The sequence below is a fragment of the Eumetopias jubatus genome, unplaced genomic scaffold (assembly GCF_037043125.1).
Source record: "Eumetopias jubatus isolate StellerSeaLion01/CBP00866 unplaced genomic scaffold, mEumJub1_p1.0 scaffold_7, whole genome shotgun sequence".
NCBI classification, from domain to species: domain Eukaryota; kingdom Metazoa; phylum Chordata; class Mammalia; order Carnivora; family Otariidae; genus Eumetopias; species Eumetopias jubatus.
Window position 1 is genome coordinate 121,974,022 of NW_028274813.1, and position 15,966 is coordinate 121,989,987.

The following is a 15,966-nucleotide window of genomic DNA, read 5'->3' on the forward strand; positions in this document are numbered from 1 at the left end:
TTATCCATCATGCCTCCCACCGTCAATATCCGTGGACTTATCAAATGCTGTAAACATCGCTGTCGCATCCCCACATAGTGCGTCCGACCAAAGAATGCATTCTACAGCAGAAGTAAAGTAAGGGGTTGATGCCTATGGCATTCACTCATCTGGTCAGGATGCCAGCAGTCCAGGAGCAGTCAGCTTGATAATATGGTGAGATGGTTTGCTGAAAACTCAGTGAGGGCACCAGCTGAGAAACACCACCTTGAGAGGTTGGGTCCGACCCACAGGATATAGCACAAGCTCGGAACTGACATGCATCTCCCGGTGTTTGTTCGCCCTCACAGGCTAGGAAGCAGGCGGAGAGGGGTGAGCTGTCTCTCCATCTCCGTGCCTCCCACACACCTGAGGGTTGGGACCAGGCTGGTGTAGAGGTGTTAGTCTCCAAGGAGACACATCCTCAAAATGTCATAGTAATACGTGAATTGGAAGCTGAGGCACACCCAGCTGTTTTGGGCTCCTTATAGCTCTGAGTGACACACAACAAGAGGTCATGGAGTAGTAGGATGGTTAACCCTACCGAGGGAAAACCTGATTGATGCTCCTTGAAGGGGGCAGGGCAGGGCCACCGAGGAGCCGCACTTCAGGACGGAAACTTGGGGTCACTCCAACAGGCAGAAAATCCCTAGTCAGAAATACTAGGTCTCATGACCTGTTCTGGAAATGGACTCCAGCCTTTACTGGTGCTTCCTTTCTTTCTGGGTTCAAGAATGTTGGTTGATGGGGCGCCTGGGTGGCTCAGGCGTTAAGCGTCTGCCTTCGGCTCAGGTCATGATCCCAGGGTCCTGGGATCGAGCCCCGCATTGGGCTCCCTGCTCCGCGGGAAGCCTGCTTCTCCCTCTCCCACTCCCCCTGCTCGTGTTCCCTCTCTCGCTATATCACTCTCTGTCAAATAAATAAATAAAAATCTTTAAAAAAAAAAAAAAAAAGAATGTTGGTTGACGATGGTTAATTTTACTCCCCAGGTTGCAGAATTTCAAAATGGGATTGTGATAGAAGGGGGAAGAGTATCACTCGTGACACTGGACTTTGGAAAATGGTAGCCCCTGGACTTAGTCATTGGACGTGACTTTGAATGGTCTCCCCAAGTAGAGTGGGATTTACTCTTGGTTGTATGCGGGACAGTCGTAATACATCAGGTGGGAAGAACAGTGTGTGTGGGGGGGGGGCGTCTCTTTGCTGCTGCCACCAAGTCCTTTTCTACCCTCCCCCTCTCCACCATTCTTCTGGAAAGAATCCCGGTCCTTTGGAAAACTGCCTCTGTCCCACTCCAGAGTGCCCCGAGCTCTAGGACAGGAATTTGAATTTCGAGTGAAGGGAGTCCCAGTGGCTGGTTGCTGTTGATCAGCCCATAGCAGCAGCTCCCGGAATGCAAGCTCTAGAGCCCCACTGGCTCCCACCGTCTCAAGCCGAATCGTTCAGCTCTTCCTTTGGCTCTGGGAGCTGCCCCAACACCCTTCCCACAAACCTTTTTCCTTGCTAAAGTGGGTCTGAGTCCATTTCTGTTGCTCAAAGCCCAAGAAACCTTATTGAAAGTCTCTTTTGAGGCCACCTCATATATCTGTGCCTCCCACAGCTGTCAACACGGGGTCTGGCATGAAGGAGGTGCTCAGCATATGTCTGCTGAATGGACGGATGAATGAATGGATAACATTCCAACTCCCAGTTCACCAAGGCAATCTGGATCTGCAGACTGGGGCACATGAGGGCAAGAGGAAAAAGTGGGGAGGGTCCCCTGAGCACAAGAGGAGGTAGAGAAGTCAGAAGTGTCAAAACGGAGGGGCATACACGTCAGGCAAGGGAAGTTGTGGCATGGGGCTGTCGGGGAGTAAGAAGCCTCTGCAGCGTGGGAAGCAGGAAAGGGCCAGTGAGCAGCTGGGAGGCAGAGGCTGGCTGTTCCCAGGGCCGGCCTTGGGGCAGTGGAGACAGCCAGAGACGCTGGACATTTCCCCAGAGCCTCCAGCTCTGCTCTTCCTTCCTGGGTTCCTTCCTTTGTGTTCCTCTTCCAAATGAAGGAACAATTCCAAAGACCTAAGTCCCCAGATCCCCATCAGCCCAGCTGGGCAAGCAGCACAGACTGTGTCGCTGTGGTCACAAAGGCTGAGACTGAATGTCCATCCAGGAGCCAAAGCCTGGATTCATTTATTGCAGTGGGCCCAGGGGCTGTCGGGCACCCCCGGAGAACCTGCCTGGGGAGAGGGGGCCCTGACCCCATACACCTACAACCACACCAGATGAGGGCGAGCAGGGTACACAGTGGCTGCCTTTATTGTATTCCAAGGGGAGCAGGCTAGCACCAGACCCGTCCTGTCGGCCTCCAGGAGGGGCTCTCAGGAAGGCCCCCAGGGTGCTGGGCCGAGCACAGCAATTCCTTGGGAGCCCGTATGTGAAGCCCCAGAGCTGGAGCCCCAGGATCAAGACCTGATGGCTGGGGCAGGCATCCTACTTCCCGGGCACAGGGACACCCTCAGCCCAGCCCGGGAGTGGACTGCATCCTTCCTCGACCTCCCCAGTGCGCTCCCCTTGGGAGACCAGGCCTAGCCCTCCTCCATCCCTGGTCTAGGGGGGATGTGAACTTCACTGTGACTGCCCATCTCTCCAGGAAGGAGCACAAGGTCCCTCTGAGCCAACACCTGCCCTCTGGCCGCAGCTGCTGACACGACCCTCATGCCGCCTCTCCCGCAGGGGCAGAGGGCCCGGGAGAGGCAGGAGGGGTGCGGACTGGTGGGCAGGGTGCGGAATCAGGCTGGAGAAGCGCCTGGGCAAGGGGACAAGCAGAGAGGCAGCGAAGGAAAGGCAGCAGGCTGCCGGGCGGCTGGAAGCTGGGGATGGGAGATGGGGGGGGCAAGGGAGCGCGGGAAGCAGGTTGAGTGAGTGCCTGAGTGCTGGGGGAAGGAAGGGCATGAACACACATCACCAAAGACCACCGCACGAGAACAAGACAGGCTCTGGAAGTGTCCTGAGCCCCATCTGGGCTCAGTGACAGGTTAGTTGCAGGACACGCTGGGAGGCACGAGGCCAAGTAGCTGGAAGGAGAAGGCTCCCTGAGAGTCACCAGGCCAGACACAGCGCAGGATGCCCGAAGCCCCAAGGACAGAGAGAGGTCAGGGCCAAGCAAAGGTAAAGGGTAACCACTGGCCGGTGTGCTCCCAGAGTACGACATTCAAGGCAGGGTCTGGCGGGGCGGGGGGCTGGGTGTGGAGCTCATGCAGAGGACTCAGGGAGCCTCCAGCAGTGGCCAGTGTAAACTTCAAGGAGGGCCTAGGCCACCAGGCACGTGGCGGGGGCGGGGGGTCTGGGAGCCCCGGCTGACGGTGGCACCAGGAGAAGCCCCCCGGGTGCCACCATGCACAAAAGCCGTCTGATGAGGAGTGGATTGAGGAGAGGCTGTCGTGGCGCCTCCTCAGCGCACCTTCTCTGGTTAGTTCCGTAGTTCTGGAAAGTCTCCATCGCCTCGAGCTGCTTCCTTGTTGGTCTGCTGCTGGGTGGAGGCCCCCAGCCTCCTGTGGGGGCTACCGCAGGCCCTGGGCCTTGGAGCCGCCCTCTTGGGTAGGAGGCTGTCCCAGCAACTGGGTGGCGAGTGCCTCTGAGGCCGGAGGGGTGGCCTTGGAGCTTGGAGTACTCTTCCGGGTGCCCTGGGGACTGGGGAGGCCTTTCTTCTGGGGCTGAGGACTCAGCTGGCCGCCCTTCCTGCCAGTGGATGGACTCTTGGAGCCTTTGGCCTTGCCTTGAGGGTGGGCAGCCTCAGGGCCCTTGAGGGGTTTGAGCCCCAGCATCTCACAGAAGGGGTTGCACTGGTGGGAAGAGGCAAACTGGTCCAGCAGGGCAGGGAAACAGCTCTCCTTGAGGCCTTGGTATCTGCAGCCAAACAGTGAGAGCTGAGCGGGAGTCCCACCCAGAGGGAGAGCCCTGGGGGGGCCTATGGTGGGGTGGGCATGGCCAGGGTGTTATGCCCCATCCTTTTGGGGGTGCTGGGGAGTCCAGCTGGGTGCTACCTCAGGTAGCAGCACCCCAAACCTGAATTCTACCCCAAAGCCCCATTACACGGTGGTGTAGGAATTCAGCACGTCCACATTCTCTGGTGTGAGGGTGATCTGCCTTGTCAGTACAAATTACAGCAGACTCTGCGTCCCCACTTTACTCCCAGGGCCCTTGCTCATCTGCATCATGACGAGCCTTCTCAAGCCAGAAGGAAGAGGAGCCCAGAGGTGCAGGTGATCCTGCGTGGGGGCATCGATACTGCTGGTCCAGCCCTGGGGTCAGGGGCACAGTGGGTGGAGGTCAGTGGCCCCCGGGACATGGCTACACGGCCACCGGTGCCCCAGGCCCCATCTGGCCACAGGCCCAGCACCTCGAGGAGGGAGACCCAGAAGAACTTGGATAATTTTACACCCCGAGACGATTCTCAGAGGGCCTTCTGGCCCCGAGAGCTACTCACCCTCGCAGTTTGGTAGCAATCTGCACATCGGTCATCTTCCAATCCACCCCTGGAAAGAGACAAAACTGGAAGCTGGGGCAGCCCGGGTCGGTTCCAGGGCCCCCACCTCTCCAAACTGGGTATATCGCTGGACGGGAACGTGCCAGGGTTCAGGGCACGTCCTCACTTCCGGCCGGGCTCACACGCAGTGTGGGCGTCTTGCTACTGTTAGCAGTAATAATACCCCTTTTTGCAGGTGAGGAGACAGGCTCGGAGGCCAGGGGCCGGAGCAAGGTCACATTCATTCGTTCATTTGCTAACTGTGCCCTGACCATGTGCAGTGGCCACTGTGAGTCAAAGTACAAGTTCAGTTCTTACGCCTAGATCCCAACCCCCTCCAGCTGTGCAATCCTGCTCTACCGGAGACATTAGGCCACAGGCTGGGCTGGCCGCTGACTTTGAGCTGGCATCTGCTCCTTCCTCTCTGGGCAAGGGAGAGCAGGTAGGAATGTGAACGTAAACGAGGCTGGACCAGCAGAAAAGTAACAGTGGGGAAGACCGGCTTCTACCGACTCACACAGGCAGCAAGGCCACACCTCAAGAAGCCGAGACCAGGTGACGGTGTTGGGAGAACAGAGCCAGGCAAAACGGGCCCTGGGGGACTGGCCTCTCCAGCCTGGCTGGTCTGCCCCGGCATCCCAGCGTCCACGCATTAGAGTGGGAGCCTCTCCCCACTTTCAAACTGTCCTGTCACATCCTTCTGGGGGCCTGCCTTTCGTGACCAGGGCTCAGCGCCGGGTCCGACGGATGAGAGTCGGGCACACGTGGGCCGATGTCAGCCCCGGCCCCTCCGAGCGGCGAAGCGCTACGAGAACCACCTCCAGCCCTCAGCTCTCAGAGGCGGGTAATGCAGGGGGTGAGAGCCTCACGGGGTGTGCAGGGCTCTCGCTCAGCGTCTGAGGCATAGCGGTCAAGCAGTTAGACGTCAGTCCCTGTCATTTCTCTCTCGGGGGCTCCACCTTCCGCTCTGCACCCCGGTAACCATGGTCCCCTGCGTTTGCACAGAATGTTAGTCTGCAGAAGCACTCACAGCCCCTGCCTCACTCAGTGCTCCCAGCCGGGCTGAGAGGTAGGGAAGAGACTGTCACTCCGTGGGAGGGAAAATGTGGCGAGGCTCAGAGTTTGGGGCAATCGCCCTGCCTGAGCTTTGGCTTTCTCCCTGGGTCTCCAGAGACCAGCTGGAAAGCCCTGAGACGTAGACGAAAGCCGGATTTCTTTGAGTCCCAGGTCTTTCGACCGCGTCGCATTATCCTTCCATTCTAGAAACTGGCGTACTTACCACAGCTTCTTGAGGACAGCGAGGATTCCCAACTCACCTTTTCACCCTCCCAGGAGTGGCTCAGTGTTGGACGGATGGAGTCAACCAACAGAAGGATTGACAAACGGCTTAACGTGCGACCAGCCCCCCCTCAATATACGGAGTTACATATACCGTACTCACTGTGCAGCTCAACCCGAACGAGAAGCACATTTAAGCCAGTTTTCTACCTCTGGCCCTTGGCTTTCTCACTGATTCACATCGGGAACCAGATACGGTGATGGGGGATACTCCCAGCATTCCTCTCCTCCCGCCTAGAGAAACTCTCCTTTCCTCTCCCCTGCCCGGTTCTGGCTAGAGGGTAGCCTGGGAAGGACTGGTCAGAGGAAGGAGGATTTGTGTTTGCTGGCCTTTGTTGGGGGGAAATCTGAGGAATGGGGGAGACAGAAATAGGAGGAAGCCACAGAGACGAAGTTGGTTCACATAATAAAAAGCTAACAAAAGCGGAAGGAGGAGGATGTAGAGGAAGAGAAGGAGGGGGAGGGGAGGGGGAGGGAGGGAAGAAGAGAGAAGGAGGGGGAGGGGAGAGGAGGGGGGAGGGGAGAGGAGGAGGGGGAGGGGAGAGTTTGGGAAGATTTTGGCTATGGCGGTTTAATTAGCTCCCATGTCATGTTCTTTGAACTAAATTCCTTCTTAACTGTAACTGGAGCCCAGAATGTGCTCCTGTGGATGCCACGGCAGTTCTAGACGAGGCCACTGAGGCCGGCGTGTATTAGTGGCACCTGCCGGGTCCCCGTGACCTGGTCCCGGGGCGGGGGGCGGGGCGGGGGTGGAGAAAAGGGGAGGCAATGCCCCGCACGCTCTCCTGCACGCGCACCCACACCCGCACAGCCTCCTACCTGCCAAATCGGTGACAAGGAAGCTGCCATTTGTCCACAGATACAGCCAGTGCTGGAAGGTCTGGCATTTCCGCTGGACCTCGGAGCTGCACGATGCCTCCGGAGCGGCCACGCAGCGCCCCTCCCGCGAGCAGTAAGGCTGCAGGGGCTGGCCCAGGTCCTCCTCCAGGGTCGCATAGGGGATATTGTTGGCAGGCCGGTAGATGAGGTACAGTGGGAGGATCCTAGACACAGTTCCACTCCGCCGTGAACAGAAGCAGGGCCCCAGAGAGCCCCTCCCTCCACCGCAACTCCACGCTCTTGGGTTGGAAAGGAGGGTCCTTCCAAGAATGGAATTCTCAGCTCTGGGACCGAAGGACAGAGAGGGAGGCCAGCTCTGCTCTGAGCTCGGGAAAGGGAATGAGGCCATTGGCTTCAGAGTCCTGTCCATGCCCTGAGCTCAGTGGGATTCGAAATGAATGGTGCTGTAGCCCCAGGGGGACCCTGAGCTTGAGTGAGGGACCCAGACCAGGCTGCGTCCAACAGAAAGGGACACCTCTAGAGAGGATGCTCCATGCCAACGAGACCCCAGGGTTCAAGAGTCAGAGTTCAGGTCTCAACATGGAAACAGCGACCATTTGCAGCTGACTCCTACAAAAACCTACACGGACACCTCCTGCCCGTGGGGGGAGTCCCGACCAGCTGGCCTGGAGGTTTACCCCACCCCCATCACCGTCAGGGAGTCCCGGCATCCAGCCACCTGCATCCGCGGAGCTAAGGGGTAGGGAACTGGGGTGAGTGGGCGGAGACCCAAGAGCAGAGCAGAGCCTTTTCTAAAGTGGGCAGTTAATCTTGAGGTCTTTATTTCTAGATTTTGTGGGACCATTGAGCCGAGCATGGGGTTAGCTGCGGGCTGTAACTCAGGACGCCCCTGACGGACCCTGAAATCACTGTTCTGGGCAGAAGCTCAAGTCAGCAGGTCTGCACTCCGCGTGCCCCCCTTCGTGTGCACTTACTCGGGTACCTCCCCAAAGCCAGGGGCCGCCTGGGCTTCGGCCGCAAAGATCTTGCAGTACTCCCGACTCATGTTCTGGATCTTGCATCCCTGTGGGTTAAAGAGAACCAAGTCTGGTCAGCAAGGGTGCTTCGTCGCTCTCCAACGTGTCCAGCTCTAAGCGGGAGGGCCATCTGCCAGGGGCCTGCAGGGGGATTCCAGCCCTGGGAAAGGTGGGGTTCACTCCTTCCCTGCTCCCTGCTCTGCACCTGAGTTTTCTCATTTGCAAAACAAGAGGTTGTGGGCTTGTTTCCAAAGTGGTTTCCAAATTGTGTTCCCTGGAGCCCAGGAGGCAGTGCCCCCGGGGCCACGCTGTGGAGAACAAGGGAGACACTGAGACGGCCCACCCCACCCAGTCACTCTCCTTTCATCTCACGCAGAGGCTCCCGGCAAGGTATGGGTGAAGGCAACGCGAAAGGTTTCTGCTACAAAAATATGGTTTGAAAACTATGGCCCCGCATAGCCCAGCTCTTCTCGAGACCCGTCCCAGGAACCTCATGAGGTTGACGCAGTGGCCTCTGCCTCCAGCCAGACCCAAGCTGGGGGAGGGGAGGAGGTGACAGTAGAAGGAGGGACCGGGGATGGGACGCTGTACCTGAATGGTGACGTCGTAGTTTCTGCCCAGGAGAGAGGTCTCGCTGCTGGGTCCAAACACAAGCAGGCTGGACACCTTGATGATGCACGTGCAGCCTGACTCGAAGATGGGCTCCAGCCCATAGATGACCCTGGCCTGGGAGGCCTTCCGAAGGCCATACCCATGTCCAGCCCCTCGTAGCTCCTCGCTCACCAGGCGCCCAAAGAGCTTGTCCCCCCAGCAGCCAGAGTCAGCCAGACCCTTAGCAAACACCATGGGGGTCATCTCAATCTCCTCTCCAACTGCAAGGGAACAGGGAAGATGTGGAAAACTAGAAGTTGCTGCCCCACCGAGGTGGGTCTGTCGGGCAGGGAGAGCCGGAACAGACTCCCACCCGCCACTCTGGCGTGCTCACTCACGCCCATGACTGCTCTTTGGGGATCCGTACACTGTGGGGCCCAAGCCAGCCCGTGAGCTCCCAAGGGCGGATCTGTGCCTGAACACAACCCCCGCTGTTTAACAGTGCTTGAGTGTGCCCGGCACACAGCAAGGACGAGGTCCGTGTCTGTACAAGGCACGGCTTTTCCGTGGAAGCGGCAATCCATGCATGGATTTTGTTTGGGAATTAGGTGTTTTGATCAAATGAATAAATGTCTCCATCTCAACCAACATGTTTGACCGAAACAGTCTGCAGGACCCATCCAGTAGCATGAGCTGCCCCAGTGCTCAGCCTGTGATCCCTACGAGACATTTCCCTGTCAAGGGACCCCAAGCTCCCTAAAGAACTGGCTGATTCCAGGTCTCAGGCAGGAAGTGGACTCGATGGGCCTAAAATGTCCTGCCTGACCAGAGAGCAAAGAAGCCACAAAAATCCGCAGAGGCTTGTCAGAAGGACGTAGGAGCCAACTTTCTGAAGGGGCTTCCACGGGCCCAAATCAGATAATCATACCAACCAAAAAGAATGATTTCTACAATGTGGCGAACATATCAAATATGTTTTAAAAATTACATTCTTAATTGTATTTGGAGAAAATTCAGTCCTCCCTCCCCACACACAAAAAACCCCCAAACCTCATTGCTGAACCTTTGGAGGATGCTAGGACACCAGCTCAGGGCAATAAAAGGACCATTTCTTCTTTACAGAAGAAACTCAATGGATGGATGAAGAAATGACAGAATTAAAATACTCCAGTTGTAAACCCTAATGAGCTCGTGGATTCAGGCAATAACTGGTAGCTGCTAAAACCTCTAGGTAACAAGTATCAGATACAGTTTTTAAACTTTTCCAAAGACAGGGCAGAAAACAACTGAATGAATGCAGGGGTTAATCTTAACGTTACTAGAGTAAAATGATCAGACATTAATTGTGTGCTTCTAGATGGGATGCTAAGGGGTAGACAGAGCACACCTGTGAGGTGGCCTTGCCCACCACCCCCCCCACCAAAGAATTGCACCTGAATCTGACCAAGCCTCTTGATCGGATTACCAGTCTAGGAGAAGCACATGAGAAGGGGAACATGTTAAATGGGGTTAAATCAACAAAATCTAGAGTGTAAGAAATCCTACATAACAAGTGACTTCAACAAATAAAAAGGGGAAACAATGAGCAAGAACAGTTATGTATAGGAGAGCCTTAAGATCGATCTGCCCAAAGCAATGAGTCCTTCCTAATCCAAGTAAACCAACCCTTACGAGACAATTGGGGAAATGCGACTGTGTTTGAGCAAATTAAAGAACTATTGCTACGTGTTTAGGTGTGAGGTTCTATTTGATATCGATTACACTGGACAACTGATCAAAAGGCACTAGTTGAATGACTGAGTGATTAAATGAGCGAATGAATGAATGAATGAATGCATTAGTTGGCAGTGAGGCTCTAAAAATTTATCACCAGCTGCCTTCACAGCCCTAATCCTCAGTGTATTTCCTAAGGAAGCAGCACAGACTTTTGCTCTAATGTTCGGGGAAATAAATGCCTTGTAACTCAGCGATATCACAATCACCAGAGACCTCCTGAAGAGGCAGTTTTTCTGGGTCCCTTTCCCCCGAAGTTGTGATTAAGGATATCTACAGCAGGGCCCTAGAAACCGCATATTTAGCAAGCTTGCCATGGGGACCGGAGGCAGGAACCCACAGAGCACGGTGAGAAACCCCAGGAAGGGAGCTGACAGGGTAAGGCAGGCTCTAGCGGCCAGGCCTGCCCTTGGTCAAGGGCTCCAACACGGACCAAGGGCATGAGGCTGAATTAACCTCTCGTGGAAGGGCCCCTTGGCCACTCCTTCCCTCACGATCTTCGGAAATGGCTGTCCTCCCCATCCTCCATCCCGAGCCCTATCCTGAACAACGAGGCCAAGGGTGGCCGGGTGTGGAGGTAAACATGGCCCTGGGAATGGATAAAGTAGGTCCTCCCCGAGGACGGCAGGCGTGGGGATGAAGGCCCGCCCGCCCCTCCCCCAGACAGGCATCGTACCTTCACCTTCTTCTCTGGAGATGAACCCCGACAACACTGTGGAGGAGAAAAAGAAGACGAGGCAGTTGTCCTCGGGCTGGCCTGCCTGGAGAGAGCACCCACCCCGCAGAGACGACCGCGGGCCTCCGTCAGGAGCCAGGCTGGGCAGAGAGCGCGGGAGGGGGCTCACTCACCCTCGGGGCTGAGGCAGAAGTCGGTAGCGGCCGAGCCATGCTCGTTGTGGATGGTGCACTGATACACGCCGCAGTCGACCGGGGACGCCTGCACGATGGCCAAGGCTGCCGGCCCCTCATCCCCCGCACTGCAGAGACGGGAGACACCCCCACCTGTGAGGGCCATTGCCATGCACAGCCCAGCGCCGGGCTGTGGTCCTGAGGATCGTGACACCCTGTCCTCAGAGGCTGCAGGACCCCGGCTCCGAGGGCAAGTGGTACTGTGGTCAAGGGCTGGTCCTGGATCACACAGTTCTGGCTGGCCGTCCTGACACTCCCTAGCTGTGGGACACTGGCACGTGATTTAATACCTCGGAGCCTCCACTTTCTCCTCTCTACTAAGGGAATACTAGAATCTCCTCCTGGGGTGCCCGTGAGCATTACGTGATAGATGGGCTAGAGCCACAGCGGGAAGATTATGCCCCCCATTCTCGTCGCTGTACTTAGGGAGCCAGGCAGGTGGACATGGTGTCCGGCTGGCTTACCTCCTGCCCACCTCGCCCACTGGGCGCTGATCCTTGGCCCACGTCAAGACTGAGTCACTAAGAATGTTGAAAAACTGGCACCAGAGCTTCAGGCTGCCCGAGGCGTCAGGAAACTGCTCCACCCGAATCTTCCGGATCACCTGTGGGGCTGAGAGCAGGGGCCCAGTTAAGAGGGACATGCCACTTCCCTGCCATCTTGTGCCCCCCACCCTGGCACCACCCCTGCTTCCCTGGGTGTCCCTAGTGGGACAGGTTGAGAGAAAACAGATTCAAGCCTGCCCATCAACCCACTGCTTCCTGGCCGCCAGCCGCATGCCACCTGTTTCTCTGAGGCGTTTGCTTTGACTCCCAAGCACACATCCTAGCTGGAAGGCCCTACTCCTGGGTCCCGCACCCCGGGCCTGGGACAGCCTCAGGGCCCAGGACAGACGGTGGTGAAGAGAGGACAGATGGCAGCTGCACTCGTGGGGAGCCCAGCATAACATAAATAACTGTTGCATCACTATGAAACTGATGAGACACTGGGTTACGTTATATCAGATTATATTACGTTATGTTATAATGTATTATCTATATACATACATTATATTAGAGATACACGTTATATTACATTACTATATATTATGTTACAACTATACTCAAATAAAAAAATTAAAAAAAAATCCATGAGAGACGAAACGCATAAATGGGAAGAAGAAACAGCACCACAAATTACCAGAATCAGAAATTTCCGAGGTCATGTCAGAACCTTCAGATATTAAATGGATCACAGAGGACGCTATGGCAAATATTACCCTCGATATTTGTTTTATAGATGAAAAGGGAGAGTTCACTGGATGGTATTGGCTAGGAAAGCCCACCCAAGAAGAAACAGAGAACGCCAATGGCCTTACATCTATTAAAGGAACTGAGTTCACTAAAGACAACAAAGAAAACACAACAACGGAACATAAAGCTTCTCCCCAAATAAAATGCAAGGCTCTTGTGGCGAGAGAGAGCGAGCGAGAACTTCAGTTTGCGTTCTAGGCCCTAACTCGAGGAACCTGTGTCTGGATCCCGACCCTCCTGCTCTGTACTCGGGGGACAAGTCTGTGCAGAAGCGATGGTGGGGACGAAGGCACTAGAATGTAGGACACTAGGGAAGCCAGCCCCGCGCTCAGGACCTGATTTCTTCCATTCTGCTTCAGCCTCAGTGGTACATAGTTGGTACTCTTCCCAATCCCGAGTGGCAGAGCCAGGACAAGAACTAGCCCTCTGACCGCACAGCCTGGGGGGTCATTCCGGGAGCATGCGTAGGAGGGGCTCCGCAAACCTCTCATGGGCGTGTGTGCCCCGCGTGTGCGGCCCTCTCCCCATGAAGCCCTCCCCCGCCCTCCCCATCGCTCACCTTTTAGCAGGTCTTTGGCTTTCTTGGATTTGGCCGCAGTGTCCTGCTTGCCTTCATCCAGGGCCTGCTCTGCGTCCAAGCTGCTGGCCTTGGGGCCAGAGCCCAGGTCTCCTGCTGCTGGCTCGTCCTCTGCCCGCGGCACCTCCAGCATGCCTGCCTTTCTACCCTGGGTCGGGGAGCGTTTCTCCCGCCCCGGGGTCCCCGGGGACCCGGGTGCAAGGCCTTTCCTGGACCCCCGAGGGGAAACTGTGGGGCTCTCCTTTTCTTCAGCCTTGGCTGCCTCCCCGTCTCCTCCTGCTCTGACCTTGGGGAGAAATCTCTTCCTCCGGGCCCCCAGAGCTAGCTCCTCAGGTGTAGCTGCAGGGAGGCCTGTTGGGGCCTCCTCCTCCCGGAAGCGCTCCTGGGCCCTTCCGTCTGCCGAGAGTGGTCCCTGACCAGAGGCTGTCTGCCCACCCACCTCCCCCAGAGACCCTCGCCCGCTGCTCTCCTGGGAGGCCCCCGAGTGCCCAGGCCCCTCAGGGGAAACCTCGCCCTCGCCCTCACTGGATCCTTCTGACGGGAGCCCAGGGCCATCCTCCTCGCCTACCACGATGGCAGGGACAGTGAGTGTGCTGGCGCCAGGGCCCCGGGCCACAGCCAGGGCCTGGCGGCCAGCCTGCACCTCGCGATCCAGGAGGCCGGTGAGGCGGCGGGAGGTGCAGGGGCTCAGCAGCAGGCTCTGCGCGCTCTGCACTAGATGGTTGTTCTCCACGCGCTCCAGGATGCGCCTGGACGTCCGGGGACTCAGACCGGCCACTTCCACGTTGGGGACCAGAGTGGCTGAGGACACCGGAGCCCCGGTGGCGGCTCCCTCCTGGGACTCCGCTCCCCCGCCCCCCGTCTCTGTGCTGGAGAGCTTCAGCAGCAGAAGCAGGTAGTTCTTCAGGGAGTCTATGAGGCCAGGGTCGCAGCTCCGGGGGCCTGGGGGCCTCCCCTCCACATCTGGCCCTAGGGCACAGGCTCCCTCGCTGTCGGCTGACATGGCTGCTGGTGGGTGACTCTGGGTGGGGGTCCCTGGCCCCAGGTGCAGTGGGGGGGCTGACCTCAGCAAGGCCTGGTCCCCAGAGGGCGGGAAGGCGGCCTCAGCACTCATGTGCTGAGAGGCCGGAGTGCTGGGCAGTGCCTCCCGTGAGCTCTTGGTCAGGCCTGGCCCGGGAGGAGAGGGCACAGTAGGCACCTCTGGGCTCCAGCCAGCTGGAGGACAGCCACCCAGATCCATGGACGGCACTTCCCTCAGCTGCTCCTCCTTGGGGCGTGGGAGCGGGCCATCCTCTGGCTTGTCCTTGACCGGACCTGACCACTCGGGCCCTCCCCGCTGCTCCGGACCACCCTGGGGAGGCCGCTGTACTGGGAGCGTGCGGCTGCCTGCCGGGGCATCCAGCAGAGCTGCCTCGTAGCTCCCAGGGGCTGTGACTGCCGCCCCCTCAGATCTGAGCAAGAAACCAGGTTCTTCTGGGACAGAGGGCCCTTCAGGGGTCTGCTCAAAACACTCAATAATCTGAGGAGCCTGAGGACCCTCTGAAGGGGGGCATTTGGGGGCTCTGGGCTGTGGGCTGAGGCTGGTCATGGAGCCCTTCTCTGACTGACCGTCTACGGCTGTGGGTATGCTCCCCTCTGACTGTGTCCCTTTGTCTTCCTGGATCCTTCTGTCTTCCTGCATCTTCTTGCCTGTCTGTGTCCTTTCCGCCTGTGTCCCTGCCCTTCCCTGTGCCACCGCATCCTCCTGGGAACTCCTGGCTGACGCTGGCCTCTCACTTCCTTGGGGCACAATGTCCACCTGAGTCTTCCTATCTGCCTGTGTCCTCTGGGTTGTTTGCGTCCTGTCTCCTTGGGTCCTCCCATCCACCTGCATCTTCCCATCTGCCTCCATATTCTTCTTGCCTCCAGGTTTCTGGTCAGCAGATGCCCTCTGATCTTCCTGGGTGTCTGTATCCATGGGCTCAATGACGCCCTGGCTTCTGGAGTTGCTGCAACCAGCAGAGACCGCATCGGCACTGTTGCTGGCCAACACGGTAGGAGCCAGGTTTGCCTGGGATTCTGGGACCTGAGAACACACAGACAAAAGCAAGAACTTGGCTACATGAGACTTAGGATCTCTTTCAACCTGGCATCCCAGGCTCCTCTGATCTCATCCAGGCGTGCCCTGATGGGAATCCTGCCACCTGGTTTTCCAGGCCTGCTAGGGGTTGGGAGGCAAAGGACATGTGACAAAGTCCCAAGCCCACCCATCCCAATTCCTGATCCCAGAGTCTAGACCAAGGAATATCCGGAATCCAGGTCTAGCTCCGGCCCTTCCCACCTCTCCCTGAAGAAACCCTGCCTTTCCTGAAAGACCCCTCACCCCTGTCATTTGGAGGAGAGTGTCCTCTCTCCAGGGCTTCTGAGCAAATTAATCTGTCCCTCTTTTTTGGCACTAACTGACACCAGATAGAATTATGGGCAAAATGGGAGAGAGCTGAAGGGTCTCCTGACAATGGCCTCCATGACAGCATCCGCCATTAACATTGAGTGAGTGGTAGTAATGTGACACCATCCAGAGAAGGTTAAAGTAATTAGCAATGCCACCTGTGCTAGAAAAACAATGAAACATTATACTCTTATTACCCTTTGAACACCCACTATTTGCAAAGCACTATGCTAGGCCCCTATGTATGATGCATACGCTACCTCACAGTATGAAATAGTTGTGAGCGTTCTCTCCATTTTAGAGATAAGAACACCGGAGCACCTGGCTGGCTTAGTTGGAGGAGTGTGCAACTCTTGATCTCGGGGGTTGTGGGCTCAAGCCCCACACCGGGTGTAGAGATTATGTAAAAATAAAAATTTTTAAAAACATTTTTTAAAAAAAGTAAACCTTAGGGATAAGAACACACCGATGGCTGAAAGAGAAATGTGATTATCCACGTCAGACAGTAAGTGGTAGAGGTTAGCTCAGAAGCCAGGTGTGTCTAATTTCAAATCCCAGGCTCCCAGCTGTGAGCGGAGAATGCCTCCCAGTCAAATATAATTAAAGGATTTCCGGTCTCAACATAGTGACACAAGAGACAAGTTGCCTCTTTTCCTCCCAAATATAATCAAAACCAACAAAGT

At 56.7% G+C, this 15,966-nt stretch overlaps 1 protein-coding gene across 1 annotated transcript in view; it reads right to left on the reverse strand.

Annotated features, from left to right (window-relative positions):
* Positions 1 to 3,554: 3,554 nt before the first annotated feature.
* Positions 3,555 to 15,966, reverse strand: part of ALPK3 (alpha kinase 3) — a 47,646-nt gene continuing 35,234 nt past the window's right edge. Inside the window, exons 6-14 of the mRNA XM_028089432.2 lie at positions 12,838 to 14,920; positions 11,451 to 11,598; positions 10,927 to 11,054; positions 10,754 to 10,789; positions 8,305 to 8,585; positions 7,672 to 7,760; positions 6,677 to 6,900; positions 4,481 to 4,529; positions 3,555 to 3,900 (exon numbers count right to left, since the gene is read on the reverse strand). Of these exons, the coding sequence (XP_027945233.2) occupies positions 3,555 to 3,900; positions 4,481 to 4,529; positions 6,677 to 6,900; positions 7,672 to 7,760; positions 8,305 to 8,585; positions 10,754 to 10,789; positions 10,927 to 11,054; positions 11,451 to 11,598; positions 12,838 to 14,920 (3,384 nt within the window). The remainder of the gene's footprint in view (positions 3,901 to 4,480; positions 4,530 to 6,676; positions 6,901 to 7,671; positions 7,761 to 8,304; positions 8,586 to 10,753; positions 10,790 to 10,926; positions 11,055 to 11,450; positions 11,599 to 12,837; positions 14,921 to 15,966) is intronic.